This window comes from Lathamus discolor, chromosome 3, assembly GCF_037157495.1.
Source record: "Lathamus discolor isolate bLatDis1 chromosome 3, bLatDis1.hap1, whole genome shotgun sequence".
NCBI lineage: Eukaryota > Metazoa > Chordata > Aves > Psittaciformes > Psittacidae > Lathamus > Lathamus discolor.
This window is the reverse complement of record NC_088886.1, coordinates 297,309-321,323: the sequence shown is the minus strand read 5'-3', so window position 1 is coordinate 321,323 and position 24,015 is coordinate 297,309. Positions and strand designations below refer to the sequence as shown.

The 24,015-nt window shown below is 46.5% G+C and overlaps 1 protein-coding gene and 1 long non-coding RNA gene across 15 annotated transcripts in view; both read left to right on the top strand.

Annotated features, from left to right (window-relative positions):
- Nucleotides 1–7,196, top strand: part of MSH4 (mutS homolog 4) — a 38,104-nt gene extending 30,908 nt beyond the window's left edge. For 6 of the 10 annotated variants that reach the window (XM_065673002.1, XM_065673000.1, XM_065673001.1 and 3 more), the window contains 6 exons: nucleotides 152–352; nucleotides 994–1,112; nucleotides 1,679–1,807; nucleotides 2,171–2,345; nucleotides 6,443–6,531; nucleotides 6,876–7,196. In XM_065673002.1, coding sequence (XP_065529074.1) covers nucleotides 152–352; nucleotides 994–1,112; nucleotides 1,679–1,807; nucleotides 2,171–2,345; nucleotides 6,443–6,531; nucleotides 6,876–7,061 — 899 coding nt within the window. In that variant the 3' untranslated portion in view covers nucleotides 7,062–7,196. Of the gene's footprint in view, nucleotides 1–151; nucleotides 353–993; nucleotides 1,504–1,678; nucleotides 1,808–2,170; nucleotides 2,346–6,442; nucleotides 6,532–6,875 lie in introns of those variants that run through there. The other 4 variants (XM_065673003.1, XR_010611355.1, XR_010611354.1 and 1 more) reach the window with 4 other exon arrangements.
- A 3,414-nt stretch (nucleotides 7,197–10,610) lies between these two features.
- Nucleotides 10,611–17,201, top strand: LOC136011357 (uncharacterized). Of its 5 annotated transcripts, none has more exons than XR_010611351.1 (7): nucleotides 10,612–10,699; nucleotides 12,102–12,202; nucleotides 12,311–12,443; nucleotides 13,213–13,310; nucleotides 13,415–13,522; nucleotides 14,195–14,255; nucleotides 16,146–17,201. It is a non-coding gene; the product is annotated as an uncharacterized LOC136011357 (long non-coding RNA). The 5 variants fall into 5 exon arrangements; XR_010611353.1 differs by lacking the exon at nucleotides 10,612–10,699 and having other exon boundaries at nucleotides 12,030–12,202; nucleotides 16,146–16,824; nucleotides 17,019–17,201; XR_010611352.1 differs by having other exon boundaries at nucleotides 10,615–12,202; nucleotides 14,109–14,255.
- Nucleotides 17,202–24,015: the final 6,814 nt, after the last annotated feature.

Here is a 24,015-nt window from a genome sequence, read left to right as displayed (position 1 = left end):
TTGCTCTCTACAGGAAAGTGAAAATCAGGGAATAGAGTCCGAGTTTGGCTTTTGCTCTGCAAGAATGACTTTTTTTCAGAGCTCACTAGGTTAAAAATGTGAAGCTTTCCATACCAACTCTGCAGTGTCCTTTATCCTTTTTCTCCTTTAGTTCGTCCAGAATTTACGGATACTTTAGCAATCAAGCAGGGATGGCACCCCATTCTTGAAAAGATAGCTGTGGAAAAACCTGTGCCTAACAATACATATCTGACAGAGGGTAACAATTTTGTCATTATTACGGGACCAAATATGAGTGGAAAATCAACATACCTGAAACAGATTGCTCTTTGTCAAATTATGGCACAGATTGGTGAGTAATAATGTACTGTGTTATTAATCTTCTGCAGATGGTTTCTTTCTACTTAAAAATATTTATGAAGTTGAATGATTTGGCTTCTAGAATAAGATTCTGTCTAAATAGTACCACGTGTTTTTTAGTCTGTTTGCTCCTACCAGCTCTTGTGTTGCTGACAGAAGCCACTGCAAGGTTTTGGGTCTGCCATTGGCCCTGTTTGTGTATCTGGAAGCCTCCCCAGTCTGTTCTTAGGAGAGGTACCGTTGTGTGCTTCAGCCCTTTGGAGCACCTTAACCCAGTCTAGCACCTTATATTAGGCTGATAGCAAGTGTCCTTGAAGTATGCTCATCAAGCTACATATGTGTTGGTAATCCAAATGGAACATGAGAAATTCCTGAGTATAGGGATGAGTCTTAGTTAGATTCCTCATGTTTTTTACCTTAAAGATGGAGGTAACCACCTGTTCCACGGCAGGCTGGTAGCATGGAAGAATCACCTTAATAGGCTGACCCTGTCTCTATTAGGATGAAATTGCGTAACAGTGGTGAATAAAATTTGTCCACCCTGTGTTTGTGGGTGCAGTCCCCAACAACTTCAAGTTCCAGATTGTCATGTCACACTGATATGAGAAAACTCATATTTTGCTTGTTTTGTAGGTTCTTATGTCCCAGCAGAGTATTGTTCCTTTCGAATAGCAGAGCAGATATTTACCAGAATAGGTATGGATGATGATATAGAAACAAATGCCTCAACATTCATGAAGGAAATGAAAGAGGTATTAAACATGGCTAAGTCAGGGTCCAAGGCCCATTTTTACTGTTAGGCTAATAAGAATTGTACTAGTATAATTCCACTGAAAGAATGTACTTTTAAAAGTAGTCAGAAATTCAGCTGTCATCTGTTACTTCATGATGAACCACAGAAACCCAGTCATATCTTAAATAACAAGATATGCCAATACAAGTAAAAATCAGTGCTCTATTGGACAGTAGTTTTGACATTTTATTGTTCCTTGGACCTTAAATGAGCCTAAGCTCCCTCAGTTCCGTTTCCCAGACTGATACAGTTTTGAGGGAAAATGATACATTCAATGGACAAGAGGAGGAATGCTGCAAGAGAAGTCTTTGCTTGGTTAGAATTGGCAGCTGTTGGAAAGCTGTGAAAAGGTAAAATTTATCGCTCTGACATGATTTTTAAGAATTTCTGTAGTAAGTTTCATCTGAATAAGGCAGAGTACTCCTCGAGTATCCCTCTGGGCATCCCTCTGAGCAGCACTGTTCCTAATGGGGGTTCTTAAAAAATTCATTTATAGGGATGGTAACACGTGAAATATTTTTTTAGATAACATACATCATACAAAATGCTAATGACAAATCACTCATCATAATTGACGAACTTGGCAGAGGTACCAGTGCTGAAGAAGGAATTGGCATTTGTTACGCTGTCTGTGAATATCTGTTGAATTTAAAGGTAATTCTGTTTTGGAAAAGAAACAAAACCAAAAAAACCCCCTTCTAATTATTTTATCATAAATACAAGTTTGCGTTTCTGTCTAGAAAGGAAACAACCCGGCCTCTTTAGTTTTGCTTCGTACAGCTTTGAATGCTCAAATGTTGAACCTTTTTAATTGGCTGTTACCTTTCCAAGGTACAGCGGCAGTTCCACACAGCGGTCACACAGGCTGGAGGCTTGTTTAGAAAACAAGATGGTTTTAGATGGGTTGAAAGTTTCACCTCTGTCACGAGTTAGGTGATCATCTGATTTTTCTGATTTACTGTAATTTATTCCAGAATAATTTCTAACAGAAATGTTCTTTCTTGTTTCCTTATTTAGGCATTTACATTATTTGCTACACATTTCCTGGAACTGTGTCATATAGATGCCTTATATCCCAATGTGGAAAACTACCATTTTGAAGTGCAGCATGTGAGAAGTAGTGCTGGAAATAAGGAGAAAATTGCTTACACTTACACACTCTCTAAAGGATATACAGAGGAAAAGAACTATGGTAATGAATTCTACTATGACTTTAACTTAGTAAACCTCATATAGGACATTATTTCAGTTAATAGGCATCTAACAATATTTTTCTGCTGACAGATTTCTCATGAGTTAGTATCTTTCTTAGAGTTACAGCTGCAGATCTGTAATATGTTCCTAATACGTGTTTTAGCTGTGCAGTGAGATGTTAGTTTTGGGGTAGTATGAAGAACTTGGATGAAATTTTCCTTTCCTGTGGTGGGGGGTTGGAATTAGATGATCTTCAACATCCCTTCCAACCCAAACCATTCTGTGATTCTATTAAAAAAACCCAACATTTTAATAATGTGAGTAGCTACTTGATTCACCTCTGAATGAGGCAAGCCAAACTCAGCACACAGTGCTTGAGGCGATGATGGAAGTGAATGGAAGTTCTGGAGAGACTTACAGCTGTGAATGCTGAGGTTTATGTAAAACTCTCTTATGTGTCTGCCATATGTAATGATATATCATTTAAATAGCAGCTTGGCCTTTTTCAGTTAGCAAAAAGGCATAGTTTCTTTTAAAAATGGCAGGAATTATACAGTGTGTCAGCCGAAGGCTGATTTTGAGAGGTTTCACTAAAGCATCGGTGTTCTCTGGAAAGTGTGTTTACTTCTCTTTTAACTTCACCTCGGTACTTCACTTCAATGCTCTATAGACAGATAGGAACAGCCTCACACTCACAGACCCTTGTCCTCATGGGGGACTTCAACCACCCTGATATCTGTTGGAGCGACGGTACGGCCCGGCACAAGCAATCCAGAAGGTTCCTCGATTGTGTGGAAGACAACTTCCTTCTGCAAGTAATAGAGGAGCCGACAAGAGGAGGTGCCATGCTTGACCTTGTGCTCACCAACACGGAAGGGCTCGTTGGAAATGTGATGCTCCATGGAAGCCTTGGATGCAGCGATCACAAGATGGTCGAGTTTGAGATGCTCAGGACAGTGAGAAGAGCGTGCAGCAAGCTCACTGCCCTGGACTTCAGGAGAACAGACTTTGGCCTCTTCAGGAGCCTGCTTAGTAAGGTTCCATGGGATATAGCCCTGGAGGGCAGGGGGGCCCAAGACTGTTGGCTGATATTCAAGGATCACTGGCTACAAGCTCAGAAGTGTTGCGTCCCAACTAGAAGGAAGTGCAGCAGGAGGGCCAGGAGACCTCCTTGAATGGATAAGGAGCTGCTGAGGAAACTTTGAGGGAAAAAAGACGCTTATAAAAGGTGGAAGCAAGGACAGGCGGCCTGGGAAGAATACAGGGATGTTGTCCGGGAAGCTAGGGACCAGGTTAGGAAAGGTAAGGCCCAGTTAGAATTAAACTTGGCTAGGGATGTGAAAGATAACAGGAAGGGATTCTATAGTTACACTAAAATTAAAAGACAGACTAGAGACAACGTGGGCCCTCTCTGAAAGCAAAGCTAGCAGGAGAACTGGCTGCCCTGGACTTGGAGAAGGCTGAGGTTCTTAATGACTTCTTTGCCTTGGTCTTCACTGGCAAATGCTCTGAACACACCACCCAAGTCTTGGAAAGCAGATGCAGGGACTGTGGAAATGAAGACCTTGGGCCCACTGTAGGAGAGGATTTGGTTCGAGACCATCTTGAATGTGCACAAGTCCGTGGGACCTGATGGAATCCATCCGCGGGTCCTGAAGGAGCTGGCGAATGAAGTTGCTAAGCCACTGGCCATCATATTTGAAAAATCATGGCAGTCAGGTGAAGTTCCCAACGACTGGAAAAAGGGAAATATAACCCCCATTTTCAAGAAGGGGAAAATGGATGAGCCATGGAATTACAGACCAGTCAGTCTCACCTCTGTACCTGGCAAAATCTTGGAGCAGATTTTCCTGGAAGGCATGCTAAGGCACATGAAAAACAACAAGGTGCTTGGTGACAGCCAGCATGGCTTCACTAAAGGGAAATCCTGCCTGAACAATTTGGGGGCCTTCTATGATGGGGCTACGGAGCTGATGGACAGGGGTAGAGCAGTTGATGTCATCTACCTGGACTTGTGCAAAGCGTTTGACACTGTCCCACACAACATCCTTCTCTAAATTGGAGAGACATCAACTTGATAGGTGGACCACTCGGTGGATAAAGAACTGGCTGGATGGCCGCACACAAAGAGTTGTGGTCAATGGCTCAATGTCTGGCTGGAGACCAGTAATGAGTGGTGTCCCTCAGGGATCGGTTTTGGGACCACTCTTGTTCAACATCTTTGTCACTGACGTGGACAGGAGGATTGAGTAAACTCTCAGCAAGTTTGCTGATGTCACCAAGCTGTGTGGTCCGGTTGATACGCTGGAGGGAAGGGATGCCATCCAGAGGGACCTTGACACACTTGTGAGGTGGGCTGATGACAGCCTTATGAAGTTCAACCACACCAAGTGCAAGGTCCTACACCTGGGTCGGAGCAATCCCAGGCACAGCTACAGGTTGGGCAAAGAAGAGATTCAGAGCAGCCCTGCAGAGAAGGACTTGGGGGTCCTGGTCAATGAGAAAATGTATGAAAACATGAGCCGGCTTCAGTGTGTGCTTGCAGCCCAGAAACCAACCGTATCCTGGGCTGCATCAAAAGGAGTGTGACCAGCAGGTCAAAGGAGGTGACCCTGCCCCTCTACTCTGCTCTTGTGAAGACCTCACCTGGAGCATTGTGTGCAGTTCTGGTGTCCTCAACATAAAAAGGACATGGAACTGTTGGAACAAGTCCAGAGGAGGCCACGAGGATGATCAGGGGCTGGAGCACCTCCCGTATGAAGACAGGCTGAGGAAGTTGGGGCTGTTCAGCCTGGAGAAGAGAAGCTGCGTGGAGACCTCAGAGCAGCCTTCCAGTACCTGAAAGGGGCCTATAGGGATGCTGGGGAGGGACTCTTTGTCAGGGACTGTAGTGACAGGACAAGGGGTAATGGGTTAAAACTTAAACAGGGGAAGTTTAGATTGGATATAAGGAGGAAGTTCTTTACTATTAGGGTGGTGAGGCCCTGGAATGTGTTGCCCAGGGAAATTGTGAGTGCTCCATCCCTGGCAGTGTTCAAGGCCAGGTTGGACAGAGCCTTGGGTGACCTGGTTTAGTGTGAGGTGTCCCTGCCCATGGCAGGGGGGTTGGAACTAGATGAACTTAAGGTCCTTTCCAACCCTAACTATTCTATGATTGTATTCTATGGTTCAGAATAAGTCAAATTGAAGACTGCACAGATTGACCAATAATGGGTCAATAAGGAAATGAGTGAGTGACAGTAAGGCATAGCTACATTTTTAAGGAGTTACAGAACTCCGTACATTTCCAAATACTAGATTCTGAAGTTTGATTTAGGAGACATTTAATCAGCAGAAAATTAGCTATACATAACTTTTGCAGACTAGTGGTAACTGAGGCCTATGAATTATTCCAGTCAGGCTTCCATTAACTGGACTTAAAATGTTTCTTTATCAGAATTTCAGAGTAAGTTTCCTTCCCTTTGGCTGCACAAGCTCAGTTTCAGATGCTGCAACAGCCCTTACTTGAGCAGAGTTGAATTCTAAGAAAGAGGGCAGGTTCCCTTCTTGACCATTTTTCATTTTTGACCGTACAGTATGAGAGCCCCCGAGGAAGCACAGCTTTCTCAGAACAGCCAGGGCCACAGGCAGAGGGGAAAATAGTATGTTAGTGCAGGGACAAAAATGTAAATCTCTTCCTTTCTGTATCCGCTGGATATGTGGGTTTAAGGGAGAGTGCCTTTAGCACAACCACAGCATTTTCTGGCCTGCCCAATTAAAAGAATTGAACAGAGAATTTGCTAGCACTGCCGTGCCATTTTTCAGCTTTAACCACTCACGTGCCTCATCCTGCGCAGTTACAGTGCTACCAGCAGTAACTTCTTGTGGAAGTCTATCTCAGAGGTAACACAGGAAACATTTTGTTTGTAACTCTTAAAGCCGTACTGCTTATTAAAACCAATATGAGACACAAAGAGAAAATGTATATAAAAATTATTTTAATAAAAATTAAAATTTCTCCCTTCAAAAAATAGGCCAAGTTAATTCTGGCAGACATAGTGTGGAAGGTAGGGAAAATAACATCAAACCCCCTGATTTTTCTTTTTATATATTTAGGATTAAAAGCTGCAGAAGTTTCCTCCCTACCATCATCTATCGTTGTGGATGCAAAGGAAATCACAAATCACATTGCAAAACAATTTTTGGTATGTAATAGAAAATTGTAATGGAGTAATTCACAGTTTTCATAAAACTTAGAGACACTTTCAGTTCCTGGAAGGATATGGGAGAAGCACTGCCCCTGGTTTAGCAAAGTAGATGTCGGTAAAATCTGTGTTTCTGAACCAGTTATAAAACACTGTACTGAAGGTTGCTGTTAGGTGACAGCCCAAAGCCGTCCTTAGGGTGAAGGAGTTTAGGATGGAGCGTTGGTGTACAAGTCAAGAATCAGGAGGTGCAAAGGAGGCTGGAAAATAGCTAATATTAGCATTTTAATAACAGAAGAGAATTGATTTCCTGTTTTACTGCGTGGGTGTGTTTTTGAGAACAGCACAGGCAGAAGAGCACTCCTGAGATGATGAGACAGAGAGCTGTGTACCACTTAGCGATGAGATTGGTTCAGACTGCCAGAAATTCTCAGTTGGATCCAGACAGTTTGCGGATATATTTGACGGGCTTGAAGAAGAAGTATGAAGCCAGTTGTCCTGCACCTGGACAGAGCGATGAGCAACAGTAATGTATTGCACAGGATGTTGCTCTAATTGTTATGACTGCAAGGTGATTCTGGTTTTCCCCATAGCATTAGAAAACTGCTTTCCACACGTTTTTCATTTCTTAATGCTTTGTCTGAATTATATTCACTACTCAAAGACCATATGCTTCATGTTTTTTTTCCACAAAACACACCTGAAATAAAAGCATTTACTCGAGACGAGGAGCACAGCTCTTTTTGATAATGGACTACATCCCCTTCATTATTTTCCAGAGACAAATAAGTTGTATAACGTTTAGTATTTTCTTCCAATGTATCTGCTATTACGGTTCTTACATCTGATAGTGAAGATCTTGCCTAACAAAAAGCAGTCTTTGAAACAGGTGGTCCACTTGTCTTGCACAGGCATACTCTGTTTGCATTGTTGAACATGCATCCATAAATCTGCATAAATGTGTGCATATAGAGTTTACTGTGCATTTATCTGTTAAATGGGTAATAAAGAACAGCACAATATGTAATTTATAACAACAAATGTATTTTATATGTATTTATAGCATCCATTTCCTTTTAACTTATCTTTGTAAACATACCACCGCAACAGAATAAGATTTGTAATGGGCACACTGTGGTTTTTTACTGAAGAAGGGGTTTTATTGATTTAAGCTACTAACCGCAGTTCACCTCTCTTCAGGCTGTCATTGCCAAATCTGTCCTCATCACCTCCATCAGTAAATACTGTATTTGTTGCGTATCCTGGTGAGGGCCATGGCAGAAAGAAGTATTTTGTGTTCAGGTTTCTTAACAAGAGGAACCAGATGGGAAGTGACGTGCATTTCAGACATTGACTGGGCAGGGTGCACATGTCCCTGTTGGGGTCAGCCAGTGCAGCACCAGGAAGAACAGTTCTGGGGCGCGTGCCTGGAAGCCTGGCATAGTTTGACCCCGTCAGAACCATTCCCCTCTTCTGCACACCTTATTTCAGAGCCTTGGGCTTTTTTCCAGCCTGTCAGGACTCTGTGTTTACCTACTCTGTGCACTGCTCTCTCAAAACAGATTTTAAAGAGGGAGTTTGGTTTTGGTGTGTTTTCTTACTGTCATCTGTATGCCAAGGAGCAGGACAAGAACACAAAAAGATGGAGTGGGTGCTTTCAGACTTATTTTAACATTACCTGCAAATGGTCCTTGGTAATCAAATGGGCTTGAATTTGAGGGTCTTTGGTAGCACTGTCCATAGCTCCATGGAGTGGGGGGGAGAGAAAAGTACCTTCAAGGGCTTTTGCTGCAGATATCTCATAATGCTCAATAGGTACAGGGGCCATGGTGCTCTGAGGTGCCTGTCCCAGCATGGGAAAAGAGAGGGAACGTCATGGAGCAGAGCCTGATCAAGAGCCGTGGCACCATCCTCTGCAGCCTGTGGGACAAGGCTGCGGGTGCTGTCCCCCTTGTCTTTCTGGCCTTTTCTTCGAGGTGAGTGTACCTGTATGAATGGCAGTTACTAAAGTGATGAGCTGCTGCTTGGGGCAGATTTCCTCGTTTTCTGGAGAAAGGAGAGAGGGAAGCAAGGAGGGAAGGGAAAAAAGGAAGGAGGGAAGAAAGGAGGGAAAGAAGGAGCCATTTATGGCCATTTCTATCCCATTTTTGCCCATTTCTTACCAGTTTTAAGCCATTTTTTTGGCTATTTCTAACCCATTTTAAACCTTTTTTCCCCATTTCTAACCCAATTTTGGCCACTTCTAACCCATTTTATGCCATTTTTTTGCCACTTTAACTGATTTTTGACGATTTCTAACCCGTTTTAAGCCATTTTTGGTAATTTCTAACCCATTTTAAGCCATTTTGGTTTTTTTTCTTTTTAAACATGTTTTTCCCATTTCTAGCCCATTTCAATGTTTGGGTTTTTTTTTTTTGGTTGGTTTTTTTTTTTTTTTCTGAACTGGTTTTGGCCATTTCCAATTTTTGCCAAATTCTAACCCTTTTTAACCCTTTTTTAGCTATTTCTAACACATTTATGCACATTTCTAAAATGTTTTAAGCTTTTATTTGCTATTTCTAAACTCTTTTTGCCATTTCTAACTCATTTTTGGCCACTTTAAAGCCTTTTCTTCAATTTCCACCTCTTTTTGGCCCATTTCTAACTCTGTTTAAGCCACTTTTTTATTTTTCCAGTGCATTTTTTCCCATTTGTCACCAGTTTTAAGCCACTTTTGACCATTTCTAACCCTTTTTTGGCCACTTCAAGGCCAGGTTGGACAGAGCCTTGGGTGGGATGGTTTAGTGTGAGGTGTCCCTGCCCATGGCAGGGGGTTGGAACTAAATGATCTTGAGGTCCTTTCCAACCCTAACTATTCTATGATTCTATGATTTATGCCATTTTTAGCCATTTGTAACCCTTTTATGTCCAATTCTAACCTGTTTTAAGCCATTTTGGCCATTTCTAAACTATTTTTCTTCATTTCTAACCAATTTTTTGCCACTTCAAATAAATTTTTGCCAATTTCTTACCCGTTTTAAGCAATTTTTTCTGTTTCTAACCCATTTTCCCCCATTTCTAACCTATTTTAAGCCATTTTTGTCTATTTCTAAACAATTTATGGAGATTTCTATCCCATTTTTGCCCATTTCTTACCAGTTTTAAGCCATTTTTGGCACTTCCTAACCCATCTTTCCCATTTCTAACCCATTTAAAACTTTTTTTTTTTTGCTATTTCTGAACAATTTATGGCCATTTCTGTCCCGTATTTGCCCACTTTTAACCCATTTTAAGCCATTTTTGCCCATTTTGAATCCATTTTTACCCACTTCTTACCTGTTTTAATCCATCTTGGGCCATTTCTATTCCATGTCTGACCATTTGTAACGTGTTTTAAACCATTCTTTTTCCTTTTCTAACCCATTTTTGCCCATTTCTTATCGCATTTTAGGTATGGGATGCCTAAAAAAAAAAGTTACTAAAAGAGACTATAAAGCAAGGACAGCTGAAAAAAACACGAATGAAAAATCAAATAAATAAAAATACATAAAGAGAATAAAAAGCAAAAGAGAAGAATGTGATTATAAATTCCTGCAAAGCAAACACAAAGTGATAAACGTGAACAAGCCTGAAAGAATCTCGAATAAAAGTTCCCTTAGCAACTTAGCCCCAGCCCCAATATTGCAAAGCCTTCAAGTCCCCAGTCAGCAGTTGCTGTCCCCGGAGGATGTAAACTGGGCTGGGGGGGGCCGTTGCTCTCGCCCCGTTGTCACTTGGGTACGGGAAAGTGAGCGTGTGCTGCCACCAGGTGTCCAGACTTCGGTGCTGCAGCCGGCGGGAGGGGTGGGGCATGGCGTGGCGCGGGGCACGGGTCGCTGCTGCCCTCCTGTGGCCAAACCTCGGTACTGCAGGTGGAGGGACCGCAAAGTGGCACCGGAAGCAGCTTTCAGACACCAAGCGGTCGCCATTGGCTGAGGCTCCTGTCAAATCCTCGCAGACCCGCCCCGTTTCCGCACCGCCCTCCGCCACTCCCATTGGCTGAGGCTCCTGTCAGTCACTCTCAGCCCCGCCCCTCTGCCGTCCCGTTTAGGCACCGCCCCCGGCCGCACCCATTGCCTGATGGCAGGTTTGATGGGCTTCCTGCCTCCTTTTTCTGTCGGGCAAGATCTCTGCCTTGTCTGCCTTGCAGGTCTGTCTGTACTCTAGCCGTCTTCCTACTCCCACAGCATCAACACAGTGAAATAATGCCTCATGCCAGCCCCTGCCTTTTCTGCTTAGAAGGGCCCAAACTGCTGCGTTTGATGGCTGCTCACACAGAAGCAAGAATCCGGATTGCTTTCCTTGCGTGTTCTTTTGCATCTTATTTGCGTCCCCCCTGCTCCCCACAGCCTGAGTTTTTACTGCAGCATCAATTTCCTCATTTAAAGTTTAAGCCATTGCCAGCATCTTTTCCTTTCAAGGGACAGAGAGGTTCTGTCTTGCTGAAGCATTAGCAGAATGCAGTGGTCCGGCCCTGCTTGTTGGAGCTCTGCTGGACTGTGGCTGCCGCTCCCTCCTATTGCGAGCGAGGCTCCTGTGCAAGGAAATCGGAAAGATGCATGGATCGCAGTGTCGCTGTCCTCCCGGTTTGCTATTGCAGTGCTGTGTGATGGCTGCTAGTTTGTCGTGGGCCAGGTTGCATGGTTTCTTGTGGCAAAGGCGCTGTTCCATTTACTGGGAGCGCTCACGGAGCTGAGGTTTTGTTCTGACTGAAGACGGGTGTTGGAAACCCACCGTTAACAAACATTATAGCTTGGCATGTAAAGCAGATAATCACGTTTGTCCCAGGTAGCGTCTGCATCTTCAGGTAATCGGGAAGTTGCTTGCTCGTTTTTGGGTTACAGTGTAAGTAGCCTGTTGTAAGGCAGCTTTTATATCGTGCTAGCTGAGTCTCTCTGCGCAATCTCTGGTATAAGTTTAGCATTAGTCATAGAGGTCTCTGATGTATAATGGCGATGAATGAATGTTTATTTCTAGATATAATACTATGACATAGCTTTATTATCACTTGCTAAAAATGCTTCCTTTTTTGTTTTCCTAGCAGTCAGCGCAAACAACAAAAACCATGACTTCACGATGACTGGGATTGCGATGTCAACAGATTTCTAGTTGACAATGAGAAAAAGAAACACTTAATGTTTTTAATGTAGAACATGAACAGTGGGAGGCCTCAGTTTGCTTCCTACAAGAGAAAAACACTCACTCCACACAGCTCTAAATGCAGCAAGCTTGGCTCTGTGTAGGAATGCCAACTATAAATGGTTGAGCACATTTACACTGGTTTTGGCATCGACAGGGAGTAAAGGGTTGTCTGTGTGGTGCTTAGCTGCTGGCTGGGCTGAAACCATGGAAGCTGTTTAGTTTATTTAGTAGGGTGCCTTGCCTGTGGTCCTTCCTGGAGTAGAACACTCTGTGCTTGGGGAAGGAGAAATTGCTCTGAAATTCTTTGGTTACGAAACAGTAGCAAATGGTATGTCAACAGCAGGTTTTATTTGCCATCCTAGGAGGCCTATCCAGGAGGCCACAGACGCAAACGCATTACTGTTTTTCAGTATTTCAGAGTAGACGACTTCAGTGGAGCTCACTGGAAGTCGGGCAGGGTGCCCCATGTCAACAGGCAGAAACCAGGAACGTGACAGGGGTTGCAGAACAAGTAAGTAGTTTGCTTTCTGGGTTAACGGTAGGAGAACGGGTTGATACGGCTCAAGCTTCGTCTCTCTTCAAAGTAGGGAACATTTTCATGGTAATCTGTTTGGAACAGGCATTCATTATAACCAGTGAGATGCAGAAGCCCAGAAGGGGATCCTGCAGGAGAGAGCGTTTTTGAAGGCCCTCTGTGCTGTTTCTGAAAGCAGAAGGTGTCTTCCTTGCTGAACACCTCTCGCCTAGGACATGTAAGTGATGCCCGTCGTGAGCGTTGACAGCACACCGTAAAGGCGAACGGGCTAACGGGGACCCTAAGCCTTTTGCTTTCCAGGGGTAGTTAATAGCAGTGTACTTGCTGACAGCTGCAAGGGCGACAAGGCTCACGCAGCCTCCTTAAGCAGCGGGCGATTTTTCAGTTCAGGCACAGTTTGTGTCTGGTTTCTTTCGCTCTCTTTGAAAACGTACTTTAAAAGGCAGAATGAGGACCTTCATTCAGTGTGAGGGAAGGGACCTGGACTGAGCAGAGGGAGGAGAAGAAGAAGAAAACAGGGCGGGAAGCATGGTGTACAGCGTGGCATTTTCTGCATCAGCTGCCCTCAAACCTGCCACATGTGTGGCAACAGCCGTGGTTTTCCCTCTCAAAGGGACGGGTAGCTGTCAGCAAAGATGTAGTATGTATGCTGCACAGGTAGGAGGCTAGACTTGGGCAGGGCAGTACTTCCCGGGGGTGTTAATGCAACCGTGGGCGCTGCTGGCCAGGCCCTGGGCAGCGAGCTGACCTGGCAGGGAAGCACAGCCAGAAAGAGTGAGCGGACACACTGCCTCTGGGGTCGAAGAGCTCTGGGTGAGGGCCACAGCGCTTAGGTGAGGGGCTTTTCCTCGCTGTTTCCAAACAGCATAAAGAAATCTGGAAACTGCCTGCTCTGCCCTTGCTGCTGTTGTTCACAGCTCTCAAATACAGTGACCTAAGGCACAGCACTTTGTTCTTTTCTTTTCTTGAAACCTGTGTTCTTTCAGGCTCACCTGTCACCGCATCCCTTGAAAGCGGTAATGTCACCACCCTAACCACGGAACTGCTTCGGGAGACCCTGGGAGTGGATGCAAGGGCTCATTTGGTCAGAAAAGGGGTGTTTTTTGAGTCACTTGTTTCCCGTGTTAGAATGGGTTTAGCTTCCGATTCCCAGCTACTGTTAGGAAATAACGCGCTGTGATCTTGCAGGTAAAGTGCCCAGAGAATACGCTGGAGTAAGCACAGAAACTGCAAGAGATGACGACCTCCTGCATGGATGTCTGCATCGCAGGGGCTGCGCTGCCACGCAGAAACCAGGTACCTGATGGCTCCCTCCCGCCCCAGCAGGACCCTGAGCAGCAGTTCACAGAGGGCAAGAGAGAATGAACCCCAAGTGGTATTACCTGTAGGTTTAGGGCCACAGAGTCGGCAGCAGGTGTCAGCAGAGGCAGGACGTGTTGGGGCCGTGCAGCCCGGCATCCCGGCCGGGAGGAGCAGGGCCAGCCTGTGGGGCTGCAGGATGGGCACAGGCTACGTGTACAGGGCTGGTGCCCAGCGCCACCAGCTCGCTGGTACTTAAGGGTTTCTCTGGCACCTCCTCCTCCTGCGTAGCAGATTTTATCCGCGTTTGGTCTTCAGTGTCGATCTGCTGGCTAAATAAATGGTGGCAGAACTTTCCACTCGGCACTTCCCAAACCGGTGTTTGGTGGCGAGCAGTGGTGCTCAGCAGCTGTGCTGAAACCTAAGCTAAGCGAGGTGGAAGATATGATAGCTGGTATTAGACGCACCAGCCTGTCAGCCTCGTCAGTGTTGGTGCTGTGGTGGACTCACGTCAGCGGTTTCTTGAGCTGAAGAAAAACCCGGTTCTTGTTGTTCGGTAAATAAAAGAACCCTTCTGTTTCAGAGCAGCGTGCTCTCGCGTGGACACTGTGCGTGCCGGAACAGACCCTTTCGGGAGCTCCAGAAGATTTTTTTACCTCTTTCTTTCAGCTGCAAGACCAGAAAGAAAAGAGAAGTTTCTGCTAATGGGAAGCAACAGAGGAGAGCGGAGGTATGTCTGGTAATTGTAGCAGATGCTCCTTGGACGTTGCCAAGAGAGGAAATGCATTTACCCTCTGCTTTCACCAATTGGTCTGTGGTTTGCCTGTAGTTATCCTCCCTGCTTCTGCATTTTATAGAATCCTGGAATGGTTCATGTTGGAAGGGACCTTGAAGCTCATCCAGTTCCAACCCCTGCCCACGGGCGGGCAGGGACACCTCACACTAGAGCAGCTTGCTCCAAGCCCCTGTGTCCTACCTGGCCTAGAACACTGCCGGGGACGGGGCAGCCACAGCTTCTCTGGGCACCCCGTGCCAGCGCCTCAGCACCCTCACAGGGAAGAGCTTCTGCCTGAGAGCCCGTCTCAGTCTCCCCTCTGGCAGGTTCAAGCCATTCCCCCTTGGCCTGTCCCTACACGCCCTTGTCCAAAGCCCCTCTCCAGGTTTCTTGTGGCCCCTGTAGGCACTGGAGCTGCTCTAAGGTTTCCCCCCCTTAAGGAACCTGTTATTCTCCAGGCCGAACAAGCCCATCTCTCTCAGCCTGGCTGCGGAGCAGAGGTGCTCCAGCCCTCTCAGCATCTCCATGGTTTCCTCTGGCTCACTTGCGCGGCTCCACGTCCCTCTGGAGTTGGGGCCCAAGATCTGGATGCAGGACTTTGTTTCCTCTTACATTGGCATAAATGCAGAGTGTCCCTTCAACAGCTGGACAGATCTAGATCCTCCTATAGGAACACCTGGGGCCGGTAAATCGGAGCAAAACCACGTCCTCTGCTTGAACAAGGACGGAATTATTTTGTTCAACTTGCTTGCGTGCTTAATTCAAGAAGTTTTTTTTCCCTTCCAGTCAAGTACATTCATGTAATTGAAAGCATTGTCACAGGAAATCTCAGCTTGATTTGCTTTCCTGATTTGAGACCATTGCATTGCTTTTTGCCTAAGCAGCAATTGGTTTGCTTGCAGGCTGTTTTGCAGCAGCTCTGCGGGGAATTACCATTGTTTTTCTCATCATCCTGTTGGATGTTGTAACAATGCAGCTCCCCAGTTTCCTCTTGACGTTCGGGTACTGCCAGCAGAGTTTGCAGCTCTTGGTATTGTCTTTGTTGAATTAGTACCCATGCAGTCTTTCCAACCCGATGGGAGTCCACCAGAGTACTCCCAGTGTGCTGTCCTTGTTTACGGTGTCTTCCGTCTAGGTGATGTGCGCGACATCTTGACAAAGCGTTGCTATCCTGACCCGCTTGTGTGGGCGGAGACTCGTGGGGCAGTTTCAGGGCTCAGAGTTGATTTTCCTGAGGGGGATCCCAGCTCTGCAGCAGAGGAGCTGCACTGCTGAGGAGAAGGCAAGGGCCGGAGGGAGGGAGAGCCGGGCACTGCAGGTCAGTCCCATTATTTTTCTGTAATGAGGGTGGTAAAGCACCGGCACAGGTTGCCCGGAGAGGTGGTGGATGCACCGTCCCTGGAGACATCCGAGGCCAGGCTGGATGTGGTTCTGAGCCCCCCGATGTAGTTGGAGATGTCCCTGCTCGTTGCAGGGGAGGGGTTGGACGAGGTGACCTTTAAAGGTTCCTTCCAGCCAAAACCGTTCTGTGATCCTATGGTTAGAACCCCAGGGAATGCAGGTGTTTCCCTGCAGCTGCTGAGGGTCTCTTTAAAACCCCAAAGCCACAGCTACCCTTCTTTCTTACGGAAGGGCTTCTCCTCCTCACGCTCTTTGGCGTGTCTGGTGCGATTGTGCCCTTGCTGAAGCTCGTCTTTGGTACCTTGAGCTAAAGTGCTTTGCTGACATGAGGTTAAGTTCATCTGGAGGAACATAGTGTAATGCAGCCAGGGAGGGGAAACTGGCTTGTTTGAAATACTGAGGTCTGCTCAGCATGTGGTTCTCATTAAATGTTTGCTACCACAGGTACCGGTACCAGCGGGAGTAACACCCAGCTCTGGGCAAATTCGCTTGCATTTCAGCCTATTTGAACTGGTCACTTACCAGCATAGCGAGTGTCACGTCCTGAAAGCAAGGCTCCTCCGGTGCAGCTGATGGACCCCTGAGCCCAGCAGGAGGCCTGAGGCTGCTTTGCCATCTGCCTATAGGAACAATGGCACTTGAACCGCAGCAGGGTGTAGAGCTTTCGTGTGCGTAACCCCAAATGTATCTACCTTTCCTAGCCTGCCAGGCACGCAGCATCAGTGCGGGTTTCTAGTTCCCTAAAGGGTATTATCTGCCAAACATTTTACAGTGACAGGACTTCCGCTGTACCACAGCTGACGGGGGGCTCACAGACCAGAGCACACGCAGCCTAGTCCACAGATTCGCTTTCCCGGCAGCCCCGGGCACCACTCGCAGGGACAGAGATGTGTATTTAGCCCCCGATTTCAAGGAGGTGCCGTAACAGCGCGGTGCCTGCAGGCAGACAGCACATTTCCAAGGGACCCCTCTCTACTGCTGCCTTTGCCGCAGCCTGGTGATCACAGAGCCCCGCAGGTGATGCGGGCTGCCCGGCGCGCGGTGTGCTCACGAACCCAGCCGTATAGGGACAGGGTCCTCGGGTGCCGCAGTGAAGCACGGCAAAGTGGCACGGGAGGAAGAGGTAAGGCCACTGGGGATGTGAATGGAAAACTCTTGTTATTGCTACTCAGTGCACACGCAGCAAGCGCTCTGCCTCTGCGTTCCGTGCACGCAGCAGCGTCCCCTCCTGTTCGGGGGCTGGTGCCAGAGCTTATCTGCTCCGTTGGTGGCATTCGTGTCGCCGCGCAGCTAGACATTGATGGGTGGCTATAACAGGTCGCTGCTCAGCTGCTCGCCTTAGAGAAAGGATTCCCTTTGTGCAGCTGCCTCTCACAGCTGGATGACTGCTGCAAAGGTTTGGAGCTCCACGACAGACAAGACTATTTATATTTACAGATTCCTGCTTTTAATGAAGTCAGATAGTTGTCCTGAAAAAATAAAGACCTTACCAAGCCAGGAGCACATTGCTTTTGTCTTCTCTAATACTCTCTTACAGTCTCTTCCCTTCCCGTCTGTCTTCCCTTCCCTTCCCGTCTCTTGTACTCTTTTCTCTCCTGTTCTCCTCTATTCTCTTAGTCTCTTCCATTTTCTTATAGTCTCTTCCTTTCCCTTCTGGTTCTGTTTTCTCAGATTCTTTTATATTCTCTTTCCATCCATTCTCCTAGTCTTTTCTAATCTCTATTCTCTTCTTCTCCCTTCTCTTGTATCCTTTCGCATTTTCTTCTATTCCCTTCTCTTTACTCTCTTCTCTTGTCCTGTATTCTCTTAGTCTCTTCCTCTCCCTTATATTCTCTTCTCTTTTATTCCCTTCTCTTTTCTTTTAAATTCTCTCCGCTTACGTTCTCTCTTATCTTAGATTCTCTTATAGTCCCTTCTCATATATTCCTTTCTCTTCTATTCCCTTCTCTTTTGCCCTCTTAAGAGTCTCTTCCCTCTTTTATATTCTCTTCCCTTTTTTTGTAGTCCTACGTTTTCTTCTCCTATATTGTCTTACAGTGTATAGTGTTTTCACTTATTCCTGTCTCTCTTCTATATTTGCTTACATATTGTTCTCTTAGATTCCCTTCTGTTTTATTTGCTGGTAATATTCTTACAGTCTCTTCATTTCCTTTTCTTAGATTCTCTAAATTTCTCTTCCCTTTTCCTGTATGCTCTTCAATTTTTCTCTCTTGGCTTCTCTTCTCTACTCTTGTAATCTTAGATTCTCTTCTATTCAATGATACTCTTCCCCCCTATATTCTCTTCTTAGATGCTCTTCAGCTCTCTAATCTTAGATTCTGTTAGATCTCTTACGTTCCCTGGTATTCTTTTCCCCTGGATGCTCTTCTCTAGTAATCTCTTAGGTCCTCTTCCCTTCTATTCTCTTCCCCGTATTCAACTGTATTCTTACCTTCTCTTCCATTAGATTGTCTCAGAACCTCTGCTCTTGTATTCACTCTCATTCCGAAGGAAGGAGGGAGGGGGGAAGGGAAGGAAAACAGGAAGGAGGGAAGCAAGGAGAGAGGGAAGGAGGGAGAGTAAAAGGGAGGGAAAGAAGGAGCCGTTTACGGCCATTTCTATCCCATTTTTGCCCTGTTCTCACCAGTTTAAGCCATTTTTTGGCTATTTCTCACCCATCTTAAACCTTTTTTCCTATTTCAAAACCATTTTTGGCCATCTCTAACCCAAATTTGGCCCCTTCTAACCCATTTTATGGCTTTTTGCCACTTCTAACCGATTTCTGACCATTTCTAACCCGTTTTGAGCCATTTTTTGTAATTTCTAACCCATTTTAAGACATTTTGGCTTTTTTTTTTTTTAACACATTTTTTTCCCGTTTCTAGCCCATTTTAATGTTGGTTTTGGGTTTTTTTTTTTTGTATTTCTGAAGTGGTTTTGGCCATTTCCAACCCATTTTTGCCAAATTCTGACCCATTTTAACGCTTTTAACGCTTTTATGCCCACTTCTAAACCGTTTTAAGCTTTTATTTGCAATTTCTTAAACTGTTTTTGCCGTTTCTAACCCATTTTTGGCCACTTCTAACCTGTTTAATGCCATTTTTTTCCAATTTCTGCCTCTTTTTTGCCCATTTCTGACTCTGTTTAAACCACTTTTTTCTTTTTCTAACGCATTTTTGCCCATTTGTCACCAGTTTTAAGCCAGTTTTGACCATTTCTAACCCATTTTTTGCCACTTCTAACATCATTTATGCCATTTTTAGCCCTTTGTAACCCTTTTATGTCCGAGTCTATCCTTTTTTAAGCCATTTGGCCCTTTCTAAACCATTTTTCTTCATTTCTAACCAATTTTTTGCACTTCAAACACATTATTTCCCATTTCTTACCCATTTTAAGCCTTTTTTTTTTTCTGTTTCTAACCCGTTTTCCCCCGTTTCTAACCTATTTTAAGCCATTTTTGTCTATTTCTAAACTGGTCTGCGGGCGGAAAAGTGACCGTGTGCTGCCACCAGGTGTCCAAACTTCGGTACTACAGCCGGTGGGAGGGGTGGGGCATGGCGTGGCGCGGGGCACGGGTCGCTGCTGCCCTCTTGTGGCCAAACCTGGGTACTGCAGGTGTTGGAGATGGGGGGGCAAGTGAGTGGCTCAGTGCAGCGCTAGCTGCTGCCATCTTGTGGCGAAAACCGTGTACTGCAGGTGTTGGAGATGGGGTCCTCAGGCGCAGCGGAAACGAGGCGGGACGGAGACTGACTGACAGGCGCCTCAGCCAATGGGAGCCGTGGGAGGGGGTGAGCGGAAACGGGGCGGGACGGAGAGTGACTGACTGGCCCCTCAGCCAATGGGAGCCGTGGGGCGGTGGCGCGGAAACGGGGCGGGACGGAGACTGAGTGACAGGCGCCTCAGCCAATGGGAGCCGTGGGGGGGCTGAGCGGAAACGGGGCGGGACGGAGAGTGACTGACAGGCGCCTCAGCCAATGGGAGCCGTGGGGGGGCGGCGCGGAAGCGGGGCGGGACAGAGAGTGACTGACAGGCGCCTCAGCCAATGGGAGCCGTGGGGGGGCGGCGCGGAAGCGGGGCGGGACGGAGAGTGACTGACAGGCGCCTCAGCCAATGGGAGCCGTGGGGGGGCGGCGCGGAAACGGGGCGGGACGGAGAGTGATTGACAGACTCCGGCTCCGCAAGCACAGCCCTTCATGGGAAGGTCTTTGTGGGGGAATCAGCCCCAAATCAGCTGTTACCCCCTTTCTTCAGAGGATTCCCCCCCCCAATCCTCTACTCACCTGCTCCTCTCTCGAATCACCGCACCCGAAACAACACCACCCACCCCCGACACTCCCGTTTTTAGTCCCCGCTGAAGGGGGATAAATCCCATAATGCTCCGCGCTAAAAGTGGGAATAGATCCCATAATCCTCTCTGCTAGGGGAATATATCCCATGAACCTCCGCACTAGGGGGTATATCCCATGATCCTCTGCGGTAAAAGGACTATATGTCCTGCTTACCGCAGAGGATTATGGGATATACTCCCCTGTCGCAAAGGCTCATGGGATATATCCCTCCTTTAGTGAGGAGGATTATGGGATATACCCCCCCTTTAGCGTGTCTCTAAGCACGTGGCAACCGCTAAGACGCGGGTTCGGGTCCAGAGTGGGACGAATTCTGGACCTCCCCCCCCCCCCCCCCCAAAACCGGTCCCAAGCGTTTGGGAACCCCCAAAGCCCCCCCACAAATGTTTGGGGTCCCTCCATCCCAAATAACACCAGCAGGCGGCTGCAGTGATTTGGGTTTATTCCATTCGGTGGGGTCCAATGTAACGGGGGGGGCGGAGCGGAAACGGGGCGGGACTGAAAGTGACTGACAGGCGCCTCAGCCCATGGGAGCCTGGGGGTGGCGATGCTTAACGGGGCCACTCACGGCCACCCCCCTCCGTCTAAAACACCTGCAGTACCGCGTTTTGGCCACATGATGGCAGCAGCTAGCGCCGCACTGAGCCACTCACTTGCCCCCCCATCTCATACACCTGCAGTACCGCGTTTTGGCCACAGGATGGCAGCAGCTAGCGCCGCACTGAGCCGCTCACCTGCCCCCCCATCTCCAACACCTGCAGTACCGCGTTTAGGCCACAGGATGGCAGCAGCGACCCGTGCCCAGTTTAGAAATAGACATAAATGGTTTAAAACAGGTTAGAAATGGGGGAAAGCGGGTTAGAAACAGAAAAAAAATGGCTTAAAATGGGTAAGAAATGGGAAATAATGTGTTTGAAGTGGCAAAAAATTGGTTAGAAATGAAGAAAAATGGTTTAGAAAGGGCCAAATGGCTTAAAAGAGGATAGAATCGGACACAAAAGGGTTACAAAGGGCTAAAAATGGCATAAATGATGTTAGAAGTGGCAAGAAATGGGTAAGAAATGGTCAAAACTGGCTTAAAACTGGTGACAAATGGGCAAAAATGCGTTAGAAAAAGAAAAAAGTGGTTTAAACAGAGTCAGAAACGGGCCAAAAAGAGGCAGAAATTGAAAAAAATGGCATTAAACAGGTTAGAAGTGGCCAAAACTGGGTTAGAAACGGTGAAAACAGTTTAGAAATTGCAAATAAAAGCTCAAAACGGCTTAGAAGTGGGCATAAAAGCGTTAAAATGGGTCAGAATTTGGCAAAAATGGGTTGGAAATGGCCAAAACCACTTCAGAAATACAAACACCCCCCCCAAACCAACATTAAAATGGGCTAGAAATGGGAAAAATGTGTTTAAAAAAAAGCCAAAATGTCTTAAAATGGGTTAGAAATTACAAAAAATGGCTCAAAACGGGTTAGAAATGGTCAGAAATCGGTAAGAAGTGGCAAAAAATGGCATAAAATGTGTTAGAAGTGGCCAAATTTGGGTTAGAGATGGCCAAAAATGGTTTAGAAATGGGAAAAAAAAGTTTAAGATGGGTGAGAAATAGCCAAAAAATGGCTTAAACTGGTGAGAACAGGGCAAAAATGGGATAGAAATGGCCGTAAATGGCTCCTTCTTTCCCTCCCTCCTTCTTTCCTCTCCCTCCTTCCCTCTCTCCTTGCTTCCCTCCTTCCTTTTTTCCCTCCCTCCCTCCTTCCTTCGGAATGAGAGTGAAAACAAGAGCAGAGGTTCTGAGACAATCTAATGGAAGAGAAGGTAAGAACACAGTTGAATACGGGGAAGAGAATAGAAGGGAAGAGGACCTAAGAGATTACTAGAGAAGAGCATCCAGGGGAAAAGAATACCAGGGAACGTAAGAGATCTAACAGAATCTAAGATTAGAGAGCTGAAGAGCATCTAAGAAGAGAATATAGGGGGGAAGAGTATCATTGAATAGAAGAGAATCTAAGATTACAAGAGTAGAGAAGAGAAGCCAAGAGAGAAAAATTGAAGAGCACACAGGAAAAGGGAAGAGAAATTTAGAGAATCTAAGAAAAGGAAATGAAGAGACTGTAAGAGTATACCAGCAAATAAAACAGAAGGGAATCTAAGAGAACAATATGTAAGCAAATATAGAAGAGAGACAGGAATAAGTGAAAACACTATACACTGTAAGACAATACAGGAGAAAATAAGAAAACGTAGGACTACAAAAAAAGGGAAGAGAATATAAAAGAGGGAAGAGACTCTTAAGAGAGCAAAAGAGAAGGGAATAGAAGAGAAAGGAATATATGAGAAGGGACTATAAGAGAATCTAAGATAAGAGAGAACGTAAGCGGAGAGAATTTAAAAGAAAAGAGAAGGGAATAAAAGAGAAGAGAATATAAGGGAGAGGAAGAGACTAAGAATACAGGACAAGAGAAGAGAGTAAAGAGAAGGGAATAGAAGAAAATGCGAAAGGATACAAGAGAAGGGAGAAGAAGAGGATAGAGATTAGAAAAGACTAGGAGAATAGATGGAAAGAGAATATAAAAGAATCTGAGAAAACAGAACCAGAAGGGAAGGGAAGAGACTATAAGAAAATGGAAGAGACTAAGAGAATAGAGGAGAACAGGAGAGAAAAGAGTACAAGAGACGGGAAGGGAAGGGAAGACAGACGGGAAGGGAAGAGACTGTAAGAGAGTATTAGAGAAGACAAAAGCAATGTGCTCCTGGCTTGGTAAGGTCTTTATTTTTTCAGGACAACTATCTGACTTCATTAAAAGCAGGAATCTGTAAATATAAATAGTCTTGTCTGTCGTGGAGCTCTAAACCTTTGCAGCAGTCATCCAGCTGTGAGAGGCAGCTGCACAAAGGGAATCCTTTCTCTAAGGCGAGCAGCTGAGCAGCGACCTGTTATAGCCACCCATCAATGTCTAGCTGCGCGGCGACACGAATGCCACCAACGGAGCAGATAAGCTCTGGCACCAGCCCCCGAACAGGAGGGGACGCTGCTGCGTGCACGGAACGCAGAGGCAGAGCGCTTGCTGCGTGTGCACTGAGTAGCAATAACAAGAGTTTTCCATTCACATCCCCAGTGGCCTTACCTCTTCCTCCCGTGCCACTTTGCCGTGCTTCACTGCGGCACCCGAGGACCCTGTCCCTATACGGCTGGGTTCGTGAGCACACCGCGCGCCGGGCAGCCCGCATCACCTGCGGGGCTCTGTGATCACCAGGCTGCGGCAAAGGCAGCAGTAGAGAGGGGTCCCTTGGAAATGTGCTGTCTGCCTGCAGGCACCGCGCTGTTACGGCACCTCCTTGAAATCGGGGGCTAAATACACATCTCTGTCCCTGCGAGTGGTGCCCGGGGCTGTCGGGAAAGCGAATCTGTGGACTAGGCTGCGTGTGCTCTGGTCTGTGAGCCCCCCGTCAGCTGTGGTACAGCGGAAGTCCTGTCACTGTAAAATGTTTGGCAGATAATACCCTTTAGGGAACTAGAAACCTGCACTGATGCTGCGTGCCTGGCAGGCTAGGAAAGGTAGATACATTTGGGGTTACGCACACGAAAGCTCTACACCCTGCTGCGGTTCAAGTGCCATTGTTCCTATAGGCAGATGGCAAAGCAGCCTCAGGCCTCCTGCTGGGCTCAGGGGTCCATCAGCTGCACCGGAGGAGACTTGCTTTCAGGACGTGACACTCGCTATGCTGGTAAGTGACCAGTTCAAATAGGCTGAAATGCAAGCGAATTTGCCCAGAGCTGGGTGTTACTCCCGCTGGTACCGGTACCTGTGGTAGCAAACATTTAATGAGAACCACACGCTGAGCAGACCTCAGTATTTCAAACAAGCCAGTTTCCCCTCCCTGGCTGCATTACACTATGTTCCTCCAGATGAACCGAACGTCATGCCAGCAAAGCACTTTAGCTCAAGGTACCAAAGACGAGCTTCAGCAAGGGCACAATCGCACCAGACACGCCAAAGAG